This window comes from Leucoraja erinacea, chromosome 22, assembly GCF_028641065.1.
Source record: "Leucoraja erinacea ecotype New England chromosome 22, Leri_hhj_1, whole genome shotgun sequence".
NCBI lineage: Eukaryota > Metazoa > Chordata > Chondrichthyes > Rajiformes > Rajidae > Leucoraja > Leucoraja erinaceus.
In genome coordinates this window covers 11,850,051-11,867,100 of record NC_073398.1, presented here as the reverse complement: position 1 = coordinate 11,867,100, position 17,050 = coordinate 11,850,051, and the positions used below count along the sequence as shown (strand labels likewise).

At 39.2% G+C, this 17,050-nt stretch overlaps 1 protein-coding gene across 1 annotated transcript in view; it reads left to right on the top strand.

Moving 5' to 3' along the window:
• The window catches only part of LOC129707990 (mucin-2-like), an 87,400-nt gene that overhangs the window by 46,265 nt on the left and 24,085 nt on the right, over nt 1–17,050 (top strand). Inside the window, 24 exon segments of the mRNA XM_055653523.1 lie at nt 207–266; nt 685–741; nt 1,201–1,245; nt 2,643–2,990; nt 3,258–3,335; nt 4,300–4,350; nt 4,472–4,531; nt 4,950–5,006; nt 5,466–5,510; nt 6,908–7,053; nt 7,055–7,256; nt 7,521–7,592; nt 8,556–8,606; nt 8,728–8,787; nt 9,189–9,245; nt 9,705–9,749; nt 11,137–11,484; nt 11,749–11,823; nt 12,787–12,837; nt 12,959–13,018; nt 13,420–13,476; nt 13,936–13,980; nt 15,378–15,725; nt 15,990–16,064. Of these exon segments, the coding sequence (XP_055509498.1) occupies nt 207–266; nt 685–741; nt 1,201–1,245; nt 2,643–2,990; nt 3,258–3,335; nt 4,300–4,350; nt 4,472–4,531; nt 4,950–5,006; nt 5,466–5,510; nt 6,908–7,053; nt 7,055–7,256; nt 7,521–7,592; nt 8,556–8,606; nt 8,728–8,787; nt 9,189–9,245; nt 9,705–9,749; nt 11,137–11,484; nt 11,749–11,823; nt 12,787–12,837; nt 12,959–13,018; nt 13,420–13,476; nt 13,936–13,980; nt 15,378–15,725; nt 15,990–16,064 (2,493 nt within the window).

The window sequence follows — 17,050 nt, the reverse complement described above, 5'->3', positions numbered from 1 at the left end:
CTTACACAAATGTAATGCCTTTATTATTTTCCAGAAGAAACAACTCCCATGGTGACACCAAGCACCACCACCACCTACACAACAGGTGAGTGATCACCTCTGTCAGTAGGTTATTACCAGCCGTTACGTTCAGTCATTCAATTTCAACTTCCGCTTGCCCTCAGTTGAATCATTCTTCAAGTTGCATGTAATGGTTTTATTTGCAGAAAAAACAACAACTACAACAGAGCCAACCACAACCGAGTCTACCACCAGCCCCACAACTGGTGAGTAATGCCTTTTATCAATCATTTTAACACAAATATGCTCAAATACAGTACCACTCGCAGGTTGTGACAATGTTGATCACTCTTGCCATGTGCAACACAATTTTACCTCAGCAGCTGTTTACCTCAGCAGCTCATGGGATGTTCTCAAATTTCAAAGTCTTGAGATACAAACTAGAATGGTGCTATAATACAATGCAAAGGAACAACAGTAATGCCCAAAGTATGTGCTGGAGTTGAAACACATACAAATATTATTGCTGAATGTAGTATGGATTGTATATTTGCAGTGATTATGTTGAAATATTATTGCACAACTTCTTTTAATTTGTGCAGTATATGTTCATTTTGTTACTCCTCTCTCAAATGTGTAATTCTTCAAGTTGAATGTAAAGGACATGTATGTATGTGTTTACAGAAAAAACTACAACAACAGCGACAACAACAACAGAATCTACCACCAGTCCCACAACTGGTGAGTGATAACTACTCTCAATGTAAACCCATGGGTTTTTATATCACAGCTGAGCTCATAAACATCATTTTCAGTTGCACTCCTTTCCCCTCCTTTCTTCAATTTCACTTCATCCATAACAAGTGAGTGATCGCCTCTGTCAGTATGTACTTACTGGCTGTTGGGTTTGGTTGTTCAATTAAAACTTCCACTCGTCTTCAGTAAAAGTCTAATAATTTGACCTATCCACTACAATTTCCAATAACAAGCATTGGTCTAAATATTGAATGAAGGGATCATTCTAAATTTTCCAGTACTTGTAAAATATAATCAGTCTCAAATGTTAATTCTTAATAGATGCTGCTTGACCTACTAAGTACTTCTAGTCATTTCTACATTCATTTGTCTTATATCTGAAATCTGCTTGAGCGGTATGAGAATTGAGTTGACTGTGATTTGAGTTTGTTTGTTATTTTCCAGAAGAAACATCAACTGTGACATCAACCAGCATTCCTTCCACAACAGGTAAGTTTTGGCTTTTTCAAGATATATTTATTTTGCAACCTGAACTTATTACAATGAAAATCCATTTGTTTTCTTCTCTACCATCATCATCATCGTTGAAAACATCAACGTGCACGAGCCTTACAATCCTATGTACGACAGTGATCGCAACTTCTACTGAAGTGTGGATGGCCGTTGGCCCGCTAGGAGCTCATCTGTCCTTTGGCAGGTCTTGTTTTTGGTCCTTCAGGGGGTTCACAGCCTCCTCCTCATCTGGCAAATCAGGCGGGGGAGACAGTTTAGTCGCCGACTATCCAACCATGGAGCAGGTAGCACCGGATTACATGGTACCCGTGGCGGGGGGTACTCCCCCTATTTTCTCTAACTTTTCGGTATATTAGACCCTGTTCCCTGTTCCCCATTTTTACTTTCATAAGTAAAATGGTCAGTCGCTCACAATGGCAGCTACTTTTATCATCATGCGGGAATTTGAACTCACTTCTTTATAATAATGTGCTAGGTAACTTCATTATGAGGGCATGCGAGGAGGCTGTTTGACCCATTGGGTCCTTTCCAACAGTACAATGTCATGTCCCCTGCTTATTTCCCTGGAACTGTACAACATATTCTCTTTCATATGCACTCTCCTTTGACTCTTTTGGTATTGGCCTATACAAAGGGATAATTTACAATAGCCAATTAATCTACCAGCATGTCTCTGGGTGACAGGAGGAACCCAAGGAAGTACAGGTAGCCAATATAAGCTCCATACAAACAGCACCTTATATCAGGGTTGAACTTGGATCTCTCAAGCTTTTAGGCAAAGGCGAGACACAGCCTTTCACAGCAGTGGTCTTCCTTTATCTTATTTATCCTGGAGCTGCTACCTTTTTGCCATTTCCCTCTTGTCTACCAATTAATCTCTCCTGCATATATGGTATATCTTTTCACCATATACAGTACGTAGCATGTTTAAAGGTGATATGGTGAGGCAGCGCAACTACTCCAATAATGTCCTTCAATAGCACGCCGAGACCAACCCATCAAAGTGGAAAGAATATCCGGCTGTTAAAATCATGCAATAGTTAGTGCACAGCTGCAGTCAGCTGCCTGATAAGTGACATCTCACGTTTGTGCTGTATGCTTTTTCCCCATTGTTCTGTTCTGCACTGGCAATTACTGTTTCCTTATCTGATACTTGAGGTTGTATCTTAGTTTAGATCAATCAACAGTTCCCCAAACATATTGTTATTATTCCCATTTTACTGGTCCCATTCCCATTTAAACTGTAATTTGGAAGATTAATTTTAATGCACAACCATGTTTCTCAAAGCTTGTTTTTTATATTTATGTTTATATTTTCCACTCTGTATTGTTTTATACAAGTTTGCCTTATGTTTTCTTTCTTTACATTACAGTGCCAGTCTGTTTGGGTGTATGGTCTCCTTGGTCTAATAAGCATACACCATCAGCGTTATTTCCAGATGATTATGAATTGTTGAAACCATATGGCAATAAAATGTGCCCATCTTCTTCCGATGAAATTACTAATATTGAGTGCCAATTTGCTGACCATCCTGATTGGCCACTAAGTGCATCGCCAGATCCTGTGACCTGCATTAAAGACATAGGATTGATCTGCACGTTCTCTGGAAATGCTATTCGCCAATTTTGTAGTGACTACAGAATTAGAGTTTGCTGCGAGCCAACTGAGACTACAACTGTCCCCACGACTACAACTGAGTCTACCACCAGTCCCACGACTGGTGAGTGATACCTTCTCCAGTAGTTGTTAACAGTCATTTTAAAAGAAGGACAATAATGTCCAAAGTATGCCCAGCTTGTGCTGGAATTTAACCAAATACAAATGTTGCTGCTGAATGTTGCGATGATTATAAATTTGCAATGACTTTTGTTGAAGTTATTCCACAACATCTTTTAATTTCTGCAATATATGCTGATTTTGTTACTACTCTCTCAAATGTGCCTTACTTCAAGTTGAATGTAAAGGACATGTATGCATTTGTTTACAGAAGAAACAACAACAACAACAACAACAACAACAACAACACCCACGACCACCACAGAATCTACCACCAGTCCTACAACTGGTAAGTGACAACTTCTCTCAACGTACCCTCATGGCTTTTTTTTTAAATCACAGCTGAGATCATACACTCATGTTCCCATCCTTGCTTCAAGTTCCGCAATTTCATAATTCCATTTTAGAGTCTGTGGGTTCAGTCTTGATGGTCCTCTGATGCAGGATAGGGATAGAGCAGCACTGACAATACTGTGCTATTCTGCTTGAGATTTTGAGCTGGGTTTGTGCGGGTGCTGTCGTGAATGAGGTTTATCTTCTGGCCAATAGTAAAGAACAGGAAAATGTCTCCACTACCATGAATACTAATGATAATTACAACAACATTTGTCAGGAAATATTTTTAAGCTCTATAGTTTATAGGATGAAGGTATGAATAAGTAGTTTATGGTGTTCCCTACATTTCAGCTGTGACCATATTTTAGTACAATTTCTTGCTAGGCCTTTGCAAGATAGGAAGTAATTAAAGGAGTTTATCTCCACTTTACACAATCTCTTTTGAAATAGTCAAAATTACCGTCTGCATTTCTTGGTCATTCAAAATCTACGATTCAACATGGATGATTTAATTGTCCATGAATTTGTTTCCCTTTCGAAGAAACAGCTAGAACAACCAGCACAAATGGGTCCACAACCATTTCCACAACTGGTGGGTGGTGATATTTTAATTTGCAACTTTTTTTACACAAGCTTCCCTATACATATACATATTATTTTAAGGCAAAACAAATGACTTGGTAGAAATAAATGCTGAGAAGCTCAGCGGGGGCAACAGCATCTATGGAGCGAAGGAAATTAGCATTTCGGGCCGAAACCCTTCTTCAGACCCGTTTCAGCCCGAAACGTTGCCTATTTCCTTCGCTCCATAGATGCTGCTGCACCCGCTGAGTTTCTCCAGCATTTTTGTCTACCTTCGATTTTCCAGCACCTGCAGTTCCTTCTTAAACAAATGTAATGCCTTTATTATTTTCCAGAAGAAACAACTCCCACGGTGACACCAAGCACCACCACCACCTACACAACAGGTGAGTGATCACCTCTGTCAGTAGGTTATTACCAGCCGTTACGTTCAGTCATTCAATTTCAACTTCCGCTTGCCCTCAGTTGAATCATTCTTCAAGTTGCATGTAATGGTTTTATTTGCAGAAAAAACAACAACTACAACAGAGCCAACCACAACCGAGTCTACCACCAGCCCCACAACTGGTGAGTAATGCCTTTTATCAATCATTTTAACACAAATATGCTCAAATACAGTACCACTCGCAGGTTGTGACAATGTTGATCACTCTTGCCATGTGCAACACAATTTTACCTCAGCAGCTGTTTACCTCAGCAGCTCATGGGATGTTCTCAAATTTCAAAGTCTTGAGATACAAACTAGAATGGTGCTATAATACAATGCAAAGGAACAACAGTAATGCCCAAAGTATGTGCTGGAGTTGAAACACATACAAATATTATTGCTGAATGTAGTATGGATTGTATATTTGCAGTGATTATGTTGAAATATTATTGCACAACTTCTTTTAATTTGTGCAGTATATGTTCATTTTGTTACTCCTCTCTCAAATGTGTAATTCTTCAAGTTGAATGTAAAGGACATGTATGTATGTGTTTACAGAAAAAACTACAACAACAGCGACAACAACAACAGAATCTACCACCAGTCCCACAACTGGTGAGTGATAACTACTCTCAATGTAAACCCATGGGTTTTTATATCACAGCTGAGCTCATAAACATCATTTTCAGTTGCACTCCTTTCCCCTCCTTTCTTCAATTTCACTTCATCCATAACAAGTGAGTGATCGCCTCTGTCAGTATGTACTTACTGGCTGTTGGGTTTGGTTGTTCAATTAAAACTTCCACTCGTCTTCAGTAAAAGTCTAATAATTTGACCTATCCACTACAATTTCCAATAACAAGCATTGGTCTAAATATTGAATGAAGGGATCATTCTAAATTTTCCAGTACTTGTAAAATATAATCAGTCTCAAATGTTAATTCTTAATAGATGCTGCTTGACCTACTAAGTACTTCTAGTCATTTCTACATTCATTTGTCTTATATCTGAAATCTGCTTGAGCGGTATGAGAATTGAGTTGACTGTGATTTGAGTTTGTTTGTTATTTTCCAGAAGAAACATCAACTGTGACATCAACCAGCATTCCTTCCACAACAGGTAAGTTTTGGCTTTTTCAAGATATATTTATTTTGCAACCTGAACTTATTACAATGAAAATCCATTTGTTTTCTTCTCTACCATCATCATCATCGTTGAAAACATCAACGTGCACGAGCCTTACAATCCTATGTACGACAGTGATCGCAACTTCTACTGAAGTGTGGATGGCCGTTGGCCCGCTAGGAGCTCATCTGTCCTTTGACAGGTCTTGTTTTTGGTCCTTCAGGGGGTTCACAGCCTCCTCCTCATCTGGCAAATCAGGCGGGGGAGACAGTTTAGTCGCCGACTATCCAACCATGGAGCAGGTAGCACCGGATTACATGGTACCCGTGGCGGGGGGTACTCCCCCTATTTTCTCTAACTTTTCGGTATATTAGACCCTGTTCCCTGTTCCCCATTTTTACTTTCATAAGTAAAATGGTCAGTCGCTCACAATGGCAGCTACTTTTATCATCATGCGGGAATTTGAACTCACTTCTTTATAATAATGTGCTAGGTAACTTCATTATGAGGGCATGCGAGGAGGCTGTTTGACCCATTGGGTCCTTTCCAACAGTACAATGTCATGTCCCCTGCTTATTTCCCTGGAACTGTACAACATATTCTCTTTCATATGCACTCTCCTTTGACTCTTTTGGTATTGGCCTATACAAAGGGATAATTTACAATAGCCAATTAATCTACCAGCATGTCTCTGGGTGACAGGAGGAACCCAAGGAAGTACAGGTAGCCAATATAAGCTCCATACAAACAGCACCTTATATCAGGGTTGAACTTGGATCTCTCAAGCTTTTAGGCAAAGGCGAGACACAGCCTTTCACAGCAGTGGTCTTCCTTTATCTTATTTATCCTGGAGCTGCTACCTTTTTGCCATTTCCCTCTTGTCTACCAATTAATCTCTCCTGCATATATGGTATATCTTTTCACCATATACAGTACGTAGCATGTTTAAAGGTGATATGGTGAGGCAGCGCAACTACTCCAATAATGTCCTTCAATAGCACGCCGAGACCAACCCATCAAAGTGGAAAGAATATCCGGCTGTTAAAATCATGCAATAGTTAGTGCACAGCTGCAGTCAGCTGCCTGATAAGTGACATCTCACGTTTGTGCTGTATGCTTTTTCCCCATTGTTCTGTTCTGCACTGGCAATTACTGTTTCCTTATCTGATACTTGAGGTTGTATCTTAGTTTAGATCAATCAACAGTTCCCCAAACATATTGTTATTATTCCCATTTTACTGGTCCCATTCCCATTTAAACTGTAATTTGGAAGATTAATTTTAATGCACAACCATGTTTCTCAAAGCTTGTTTTTTATATTTATGTTTATATTTTCCACTCTGTATTGTTTTATACAAGTTTGCCTTATGTTTTCTTTCTTTACATTACAGTGCCAGTCTGTTTGGGTGTATGGTCTCCTTGGTCTAATAAGCATACACCATCAGCGTTATCTCCAGATGATTATGAATTGTTGAAACCATATGGCAATAAATTGTGCCCATCTTCTTCCGATGAAATTACTAATATTGAGTGCCAATTTTGCTGACCATCCTAATTGGCCACTAAGTGCATCGCCAGATCCTGTGACCTGCATTAAAGACATAGGATTGATCTGCACGTTCTCTGGAAATGCTATTCGCCAATTTTGTAGTGACTACAGAATTAGAGTGTGCTGCGAGCCAACTGAGACTACAACTGTCCCCACGACTACAACTGAGTCTACCACCAGTCCCACGACTGGTGAGTGATACCTTCTCCAGTAGTTGTTAACAGTCATTTTAAAAGAAGGACAATAATGTCCAAAGTATGCCCAGCTTGTGCTGGAATTTAACCAAATACAAATGTTGCTGCTGAATGTTGCGATGATTATAAATTTGCAATGACTTTTGTTGAAGTTATTCCACAACATCTTTTAATTTCTGCAATATATGCTGATTTTGTTACTACTCTCTCAAACGTGCCTTACTTGTTGAATATAAAGGACATGTATGCATTTGTTTACAGAAGAAACAACAACAACAACAACAACAACAACACCCACGACCACCACAGAATCTACCACCAGTCCTACAACTGGTAAGTGACAACTTCTCTCAACGTACCCTCATGGCTTTTTTTTTAATCACAGCTGAGATCATACACTCATGTTCCCATCCTTGCTTCAAGTTCCGCAATTTCATAATTCCATTTTAGAGTCTGTGGGTTCAGTCTTGATGGTCCTCTGATGCAGGATAGGGATAGAGCAGCACTGACAATACTGTGCTATTCTGCTTGAGATTTTGAGCTGGGTTTGTGCGGGTGCTGTCGTGAATGAGGTTTATCTTCTGGCCAATAGTAAAGAACAGGAAAATGTATCCACTACCATGAATACTAATGATAATTACAACAACATTTGTCAGGAAATATTTTTAAGCTCTATAGTTTATAGGATGAAGGTATGAATAAGTAGTTTATGGTGTTCCCTACATTTCAGTTGTGACCATATTTTAGTACAATTTCTTGCTAGGTCTTTGCAAGATAGGAAGTAATTAAAGGAGTTTATCTCCACTTTACACAATCTCTTTTGAAATAGTCAAAATTACCGTCTGCATTTCTTGGTCATTCAAAATCTACGATTCAACATGGATGATTTAATTGTACATGAATTTGTTTCACTTTAGAAGAAACAGCTACAACAACAAGCACAAATGGGTCCACAACCATTTCCACAACTGGTGGGTGGTGATATTTTAATTTGCAATTTTTTTTACACAAGCTTCCCTATACATATACATATTATTTTAATTCAAAACAAATGACTTGGTAGAAATAAATGCTGAGAAGCTCAGCGGGGGCAACAGCATCTATGTAGCGAAGAAAATTAGCATTTCGGGCCGACACCCTTCTTCAGACCCGTTTCAGCCCGAAACGATGCCTATTTCCTTCGCTCCATAGATGCTGCTGCACCCGCTGAGTTTCTCCAGCATTTTTGTCTACCTTCGAATTTCCAGCACCTGCAGTTCCTTCTTAAACAAATGTAATGCCTTTATTATTTTCCAGAAGAAACAACTCCCACGGTGACACCAAGCACCACCACCACCTACACAACAGGTGAGTGATCACCTCTGTCAGTAGGTTATTACCAGCCGTTACGTTCAGTCATTCAATTTCAACTTCCGCTTGCCCTCAGTTGAATCATTCTTCAAGTTGCATGTAATGGTTTTATTTGCAGAAAAAACAACAACTACAACAGAGCCAACCACAACCGAGTCTACCACCAGCCCCACAACTGGTGAGTAATGCCTTTTATCAATCATTTTAACACAAATATGCTCAAATACAGTACCACTCGCAGGTTGTGACAATGTTGATCACTCTTGCCATGTGCAACACAATTTTACCTCAGCAGCAGCAGGATGTTCTCGAATTTCAAAGTCTTGAGGTACAAACTAGAATGGTGCTATAATACAATGCAAAGGAACAACAGTAATGCCCAAAGTATGTGCTGGAGTTGAAACACATACAAATATTATTGCTGAATGTAGTATGGATTGTATATTTGCAGTGATTATGTTGAAATATTATTGCACAACTTTTTTTAATTTGTGCAGTATATGTTCATTTTGTTACTCCTCTCTCAAATGTGTAATTCTTCAAATTGAATGTAAAGGACATGTATGTATGTGTTTACAGAAAAAACTACAACAACAGCGACAACAACAACAGAATCTACCACCAGTCTCACAACTGGTGAGTGATAACTACTCTCAATGTAAACCCATGGGTTTTTATATCACAGCTGAGCTCATAAACATCATTTTCAGTTGCACTCCTTTCCCCTCCTTTCTTCAATTTCACTTCATCCATAACAAGTGAGTGATCGCCTCTGTCAGTATGTACTTACTGGCTGTTGGGTTTGGTTGTTCAATTAAAACTTCCACTCGTCTTCAGTAAAAGTCTAATAATTTGACCTATCCACTACAATTTCCAATAACAAGCATTGGTCTAAATATTGAATGAAGGGATCATTCTAAATTTTCCAGTACTTGTAAAATATAATCAGTCTCAAATGTTAATTCTTAATAGATGCTGCTTGACCTACTAAGTAGTTCTAGTCATTTCTACATTCATTTGTCTTATATCTGAAATCTGCTTGAGCGGTATGAGAATTGAGTTGACTGTGATTTGAGTTTGTTTGTTATTTTCCAGAAGAAACATCAACTGTGACATCAACCAGCATTCCTTCCACAACAGGTAAGTTTTGGCTTTTTCAAGATATATTTATTTTGCAATCTCAACTTATTACAATGAAAATCCATTTGTTTTCTTCTCTACCATCATCATCATCGTTGAAAACATCAACGTGCACGAGCCTTACAATCCTATGTACGACAGTGATCACAACTTCTACTGAAGTGTGGATGGCCGTTGGCCCGCTAGGAGCTCATCTGTCCTTTGACAGGTCTTGTTTTTGGTCCTTCAGGGGGTTCACAGCCTCCTCCTCATCTGGCAAATCAGGCGGGGGAGACAGTTTAGTCGCCGACTATCCAACCATGGAGCAGGTAGCACCGGATTACACGGTACCCGTGGCGGGGGGTACTCCCCCTATTTTCTCTAACTTTTCGGTATATTAGACCCTGTTCCCTGTTCCCCATTTTTACTTTCATAAGTAAAATGGTCAGTCGCTCACAATGGCAGCTACTTTTATCATCATGCGGGAATTTGAACTCACTTCTTTATAATAATGTGCTAGGGCAATAGAATTATGAGGGCATGCGAGGAGGCTGTTTGACCCATTGGGTCCTTTCCAACGGTACAATGTCATGTCCCCTGCTTATTTCCCTGGAACTGTACAACATATTCTCTCTCACATCCACTCTCCTTTGACTCTTTTGGTATTGGCCTATACAAAGGGATAATTTACAATAGCCAATTAATCTACCAGCATGTCTCTGGGTGACAGGGGGAACCCAAGGAAGTATATAAGCTCCATACAAACAGCACCTTATATCAGGGTTGAACTTGGATCTCTCAAGCTTTTAGGCAAAGATGAGACATAGCCTTTCACAGCAGTGGTCTTCCTTTATCTTATTTATCCTGGAGCTGCTACCTTTTTGCCATTTCCCTCTTGTCCACCAATTAATCTCTCCTGCATATATGGTATATCTTTTCACCATATACAGTACGTAGCATGTTTAAAGGTGATATGGTGAGGCAGCGCAACTACTCCAATAATGTCCTTCAATAACACGCCGAGACCAACCCATCAAAGTGGAAAGAATATCTGGTTGTTAAAATCATGCAATAGTTAGTGCACAGCTGCAGTCAGCTGCCTGATAAGTGACATCTCACGTTTGTGCTGTATGCTTTTTCCCCATTGTTCTGTTCTGCACTGGCAATTACTGTTTCCTTATCTGATACTTGAGGTTGTATCTTAGTTTAGATCAATCAACAGTTCCCCAAACATATTGTTATTATTCCCATTTTACTGGTCCCATTCCCATTTAAACTGTAATTTGGAAGATTAATTTTAATGCACAACCATGTTTCTCAAAGCTTGTTTTTTATATTTATGTTTATATTTTCCACTCTGTATTGTTTTATACAAGTTTGCCTTATGTTTTCTTTCTTTACATTACAGTGCCAGTCTGTTTGGGTGTATGGTCTCCTTGGTCTAATAAGCATACACCATCAGCGTTATCTCCAGATGATTATGAATTGTTGAAACCATATGGCAATAAATTGTGCCCATCTTCTTCCGATGAAATTACTAATATTGAGTGCCAATTTGCTGACCATCCTAATTGGCCACTAAGTGCATCGCCAGATCCTGTGACCTGCATTAAAGACATAGGATTGATCTGCACGTTCTCTGGAAATGCTATTCGCCAATTTTGTAGTGACTACAGAATTAGAGTGTGCTGCGAGCCAACTGAGACTACAACTGTCCCCACGACTACAACTGAGTCTACCACCAGTCCCACGACTGGTGAGTGATACCTTCTCCAGTAGTTGTTAACAGTCATTTTAAAAGAAGGACAATAATGTCCAAAGTATGCCCAGCTTGTGCTGGAATTTAACCAAATACAAATGTTGCTGCTGAATGTTGCGATGATTATAAATTTGCAATGACTTTTGTTGAAGTTATTCCACAACATCTTTTAATTTCTGCAATATATGCTGATTTTGTTACTACTCTCTCAAACGTGCCTTACTTGTTGAATATAAAGGACATGTATGCATTTGTTTACAGAAGAAACAACAACAACAACAACAACAACAACAACACCCACGACCACCACAGAATCTACCACCAGTCCTACAACTGGTAAGTGACAACTTCTCTCAACGTACCCTCATGGCTTTTTTTTTAATCACAGCTGAGATCATACACTCATGTTCCCATCCTTGCTTCAAGTTCCGCAATTTCATAATTCCATTTTAGAGTCTGTGGGTTCAGTCTTGATGGTCCTCTGATGCAGGATAGGGATAGAGCAGCACTGACAATACTGTGCTATTCTGCTTGAGATTTTGAGCTGGGTTTGTGCGGGTGCTGTCGTGAATGAGGTTTATCTTCTGGCCAATAGTAAAGAACAGGAAAATGTATCCACTACCATGAATACTAATGATAATTACAACAACATTTGTCAGGAAATATTTTTAAGCTCTATAGTTTATAGGATGAAGGTATGAATAAGTAGTTTATGGTGTTCCCTACATTTCAGTTGTGACCATATTTTAGTACAATTTCTTGCTAGGTCTTTGCAAGATAGGAAGTAATTAAAGGAGTTTATCTCCACTTTACACAATCTCTTTTGAAATAGTCAAAATTACCGTCTGCATTTCTTGGTCATTCAAAATCTACGATTCAACATGGATGATTTAATTGTCCATGAATTTGTTTCCCTTTCGAAGAAACAGCTACAACAACCAGCACAAATGGGTCCACAACCATTTCCACAACTGGTGGGTGGTGATATTTTAATTTGCAATTTTTTTTACACAAGCTTCCCTATACATATACATATTATTTTAATTCAAAACAAATGACTTGGTAGAAATAAATGCTGAGAAGCTCAGCGGGGGCAACAGCATCTATGTAGCGAAGAAAATTAGCATTTCGGGCCGACACCCTTCTTCAGACCCGTTTCAGCCCGAAACGATGCCTATTTCCTTCGCTCCATAGATGCTGCTGCACCCGCTGAGTTTCTCCAGCATTTTTGTCTACCTTCGAATTTCCAGCACCTGCAGTTCCTTCTTAAACAAATGTAATGCCTTTATTATTTTCCAGAAGAAACAACTCCCACGGTGACACCAAGCACCACCACCACCTACACAACAGGTGAGTGATCACCTCTGTCAGTAGGTTATTACCAGCCGTTACGTTCAGTCATTCAATTTCAACTTCCGCTTGCCCTCAGTTGAATCATTCTTCAAGTTGCATGTAATGGTTTTATTTGCAGAAAAAACAACAACTACAACAGAGCCAACCACAACCGAGTCTACCACCAGCCCCACAACTGGTGAGTAATGCCTTTTATCAATCATTTTAACACAAATATGCTCAAATACAGTACCACTCGCAGGTTGTGACAATGTTGATCACTCTTGCCATGTGCAACACAATTTTACCTCAGCAGCAGCAGGATGTTCTCGAATTTCAAAGTCTTGAGGTACAAACTAGAATGGTGCTATAATACAATGCAAAGGAACAACAGTAATGCCCAAAGTATGTGCTGGAGTTGAAACACATACAAATATTATTGCTGAATGTAGTATGGATTGTATATTTGCAGTGATTATGTTGAAATATTATTGCACAACTTCTTTTAATTTGTGCAGTATATGTTCATTTTGTTACTCCTCTCTCAAATGTGTAATTCTTCAAATTGAATGTAAAGGACATGTATGTATGTGTTTACAGAAAAAACTACAACAACAGCGACAACAACAACAGAATCTACCACCAGTCTCACAACTGGTGAGTGATAACTACTCTCAATGTAAACCCATGGGTTTTTATATCACAGCTGAGCTCATAAACATCATTTTCAGTTGCACTCCTTTCCCCTCCTTTCTTCAATTTCACTTCATCCATAACAAGTGAGTGATCGCCTCTGTCAGTATGTACTTACTGGCTGTTGGGTTTGGTTGTTCAATTAAAACTTCCACTCGTCTTCAGTAAAAGTCTAATAATTTGACCTATCCACTACAATTTCCAATAACAAGCATTGGTCTAAATATTGAATAAAGGGATCATTCTAAATTTTCCAGTACTTGTAAAATATAATCAGTCTCAAATGTTAATTCTTAATACATGCTGCTTGACCTACTAAGTAGTTCTAGTCATTTCTACATTCATTTGTCTTATATCTGAAATCTGCTTGAGCGGTATGAGAATTGAGTTGACTGTGATTTGAGTTTGTTTGTTATTTTCCAGAAGAAACATCAACTGTGACATCAACCAGCATTCCTTCCACAACAGGTAAGTTTTGGCTTTTTCAAGATATATTTATTTTGCAATCTCAACTTATTACAATGAAAATCCATTTGTTTTCTTCTCTACCATCATCATCATCGTTGAAAACATCAACGTGCACGAGCCTTACAATCCTATGTACGACAGTGATCACAACTTCTACTGAAGTGTGGATGGCCGTTGGCCCGCTAGGAGCTCATCTGTCCTTTGACAGGTCTTGTTTTTGGTCCTTCAGGGGGTTCACAGCCTCCTCCTCATCTGGCAAATCAGGCGGGGGAGACAGTTTAGTCGCCGACTATCCAACCATGGAGCAGGTAGCACCGGATTACACGGTACCCGTGGCGGGGGGTACTCCCCCTATTTTCTCTAACTTTTCGGTATATTAGACCCTGTTCCCTGTTCCCCATTTTTACTTTCATAAGTAAAATGGTCAGTCGCTCACAATGGCAGCTACTTTTATCATCATGCGGGAATTTGAACTCACTTCTTTATAATAATGTGCTAGGGCAATAGAATTATGAGGGCATGCGAGGAGGCTGTTTGACCCATTGGGTCCTTTCCAACGGTACAATGTCATGTCCCCTGCTTATTTCCCTGGAACTGTACAACATATTCTCTCTCACATCCACTCTCCTTTGACTCTTTTGGTATTGGCCTATACAAAGGGATAATTTACAATAGCCAATTAATCTACCAGCATGTCTCTGGGTGACAGGGGGAACCCAAGGAAGTACAGGTTGCCAATATAAGCTCCATACAAACAGCACCTTATATCAGGGTTGAACTTGGATCTCTCAAGCTTTTAGGCAAAGATGAGACATAGCCTTTCACAGCAGTGGTCTTCCTTTATCTTATTTATCCTGGAGCTGCTACCTTTTTGCCATTTCCCTCTTGTCCACCAATTAATCTCTCCTGCATATATGGTATATCTTTTCACCATATACAGTACGTAGCATGTTTAAAGGTGATATGGTGAGGCAGCGCAACTACTCCAATAATGTCCTTCAATAACACGCCGAGACCAACCCATCAAAGTGGAAAGAATATCTGGTTGTTAAAATCATGCAATAGTTAGTGCACAGCTGCAGTCAGCTGCCTGATAAGTGACATCTCACGTTTGTGCTGTATGCTTTTTCCCCATTGTTCTGTTCTGCACTGGCAATTACTGTTTCCTTATCTGATACTTGAGGTTGTATCTTAGTTTAGATCAATCAACAGTTCCCCAAACATATTGTTATTATTCCCATTTTACTGGTCCCATCCCATTTAAACTGTAATTTGGAAGATTAATTTTAATGCACAACCATGTTTCTCAAAGCTTGTTTTTTATATTTATGTTTATATTTTCCACTCTGTATTGTTTTATACAAGTTTGCCTTATGTTTTCTTTCTTTACATTACAGTGCCAGTCTGTTTGGGTGTATGGTCTCCTTGGTCTAATAAGCATACACCATCAGCGTTATCTCCAGATGATTATGAATTGTTGAAACCATATGGCAATAAATTGTGCCCATCTTCTTCCGATGAAATTACTAATATTGAGTGCCAATTTGCTGACCATCCTAATTGGCCACTAAGTGCATCGCCAGATCCTGTGACCTGCATTAAAGACATAGGATTGATCTGCACGTTCTCTGGAAATGCTATTCGCCAATTTTGTAGTGACTACAGAATTAGAGTGTGCTGCGAGCCAACTGAGACTACAACTGTCCCCACGACTACAACTGAGTCTACCACCAGTCCCACGACTGGTGAGTGATACCTTCTCCAGTAGTTGTTAACAGTCATTTTAAAAGAAGGACAATAATGTCCAAAGTATGCCCAGCTTGTGCTGGAATTTAACCAAATACAAATGTTGCTGCTGAATGTTGCGATGATTATAAATTTGCAATGACTTTTGTTGAAGTTATTCCACAACATCTTTTAATTTCTGCAATATATGCTGATTTTGTTACTACTCTCTCAAACGTGCCTTACTTGTTGAATATAAAGGACATGTATGCATTTGTTTACAGAAGAAACAACAACAACAACAACAACAACAACAACACCCACGACCACCACAGAATCTACCACCAGTCCTACAACTGGTAAGTGATAACTTCTTTTGCTCACAATGGCAGCTACTTTTATCCTCATGCGGGAATTTGAACTCATTTCTTTATAAGAAAATGATAGGTAACTTCTTTATTTGGGCTTAGGGGAGGTTGTTTGGCACATTGGGTCCTTTTCAACTTCCAACAGTACAATGTCATGTCCACTGCTTATTTCCCTGTAACTCTACAACATATTCTCTCTCACATCCACTCTCCTTTGATTCTTTTGGTATTGGTCTATACAAAGGGATAATTTACAATAGCCAATTAATCTACCAGTATGTCTCTGGGTGACAGGAGGAACCCAAGGAAGTAAAGGTAACCATACAAACAGCACCTTATATCAGGATTGAACTTGGATCTCTCAAGCGAACAGGCAAAGGCGAGGCACAGCCTTCCACAGCTTATTGAGAGTGGTCTTCTTTTCGTTATAATCGCTTTCCTGCTTTAACTCTTGATTCTGTTTTATGAATTGACAGCCAAAGTGTTCCTTTATCATATATTATCCTGGAGCAGCTACCTTTTTGCCATTTCCCTCTTGCCCACCAATTAATTTCTTCTGCATATATGGTGTATATTTTCACCATATACAGTACGTAGCATGTTTAAAGGTGATATGGTGAGGCAGCGCAACTACTCCAATAATGTTCTTCAATAACACGCTGAGACCAACCCATCAAAGTGGAAAGAATATCTGGCTGTTAAAATCATGCTATAGTTAGTGCACAGCTGCAGTCAGCTGCCTGATAAGTGACCACACATTTGTGCATTATGCTTTATACCCATTGTTCTGTTCTGCACTGACAATTACTGTTTCCCTATCTAATACTTGAGGTTGTATCTCAATTCAGATCAATCAACAGTTCCCCAAACATAATGTAATTATTCCCGTTTTACTGTTCCCATTTTCTTTTAAACTGTCATTTGGAAGATTCATTTTGATGCACAACCATGTTTCTCAAATCTTGTTTTTTAATATT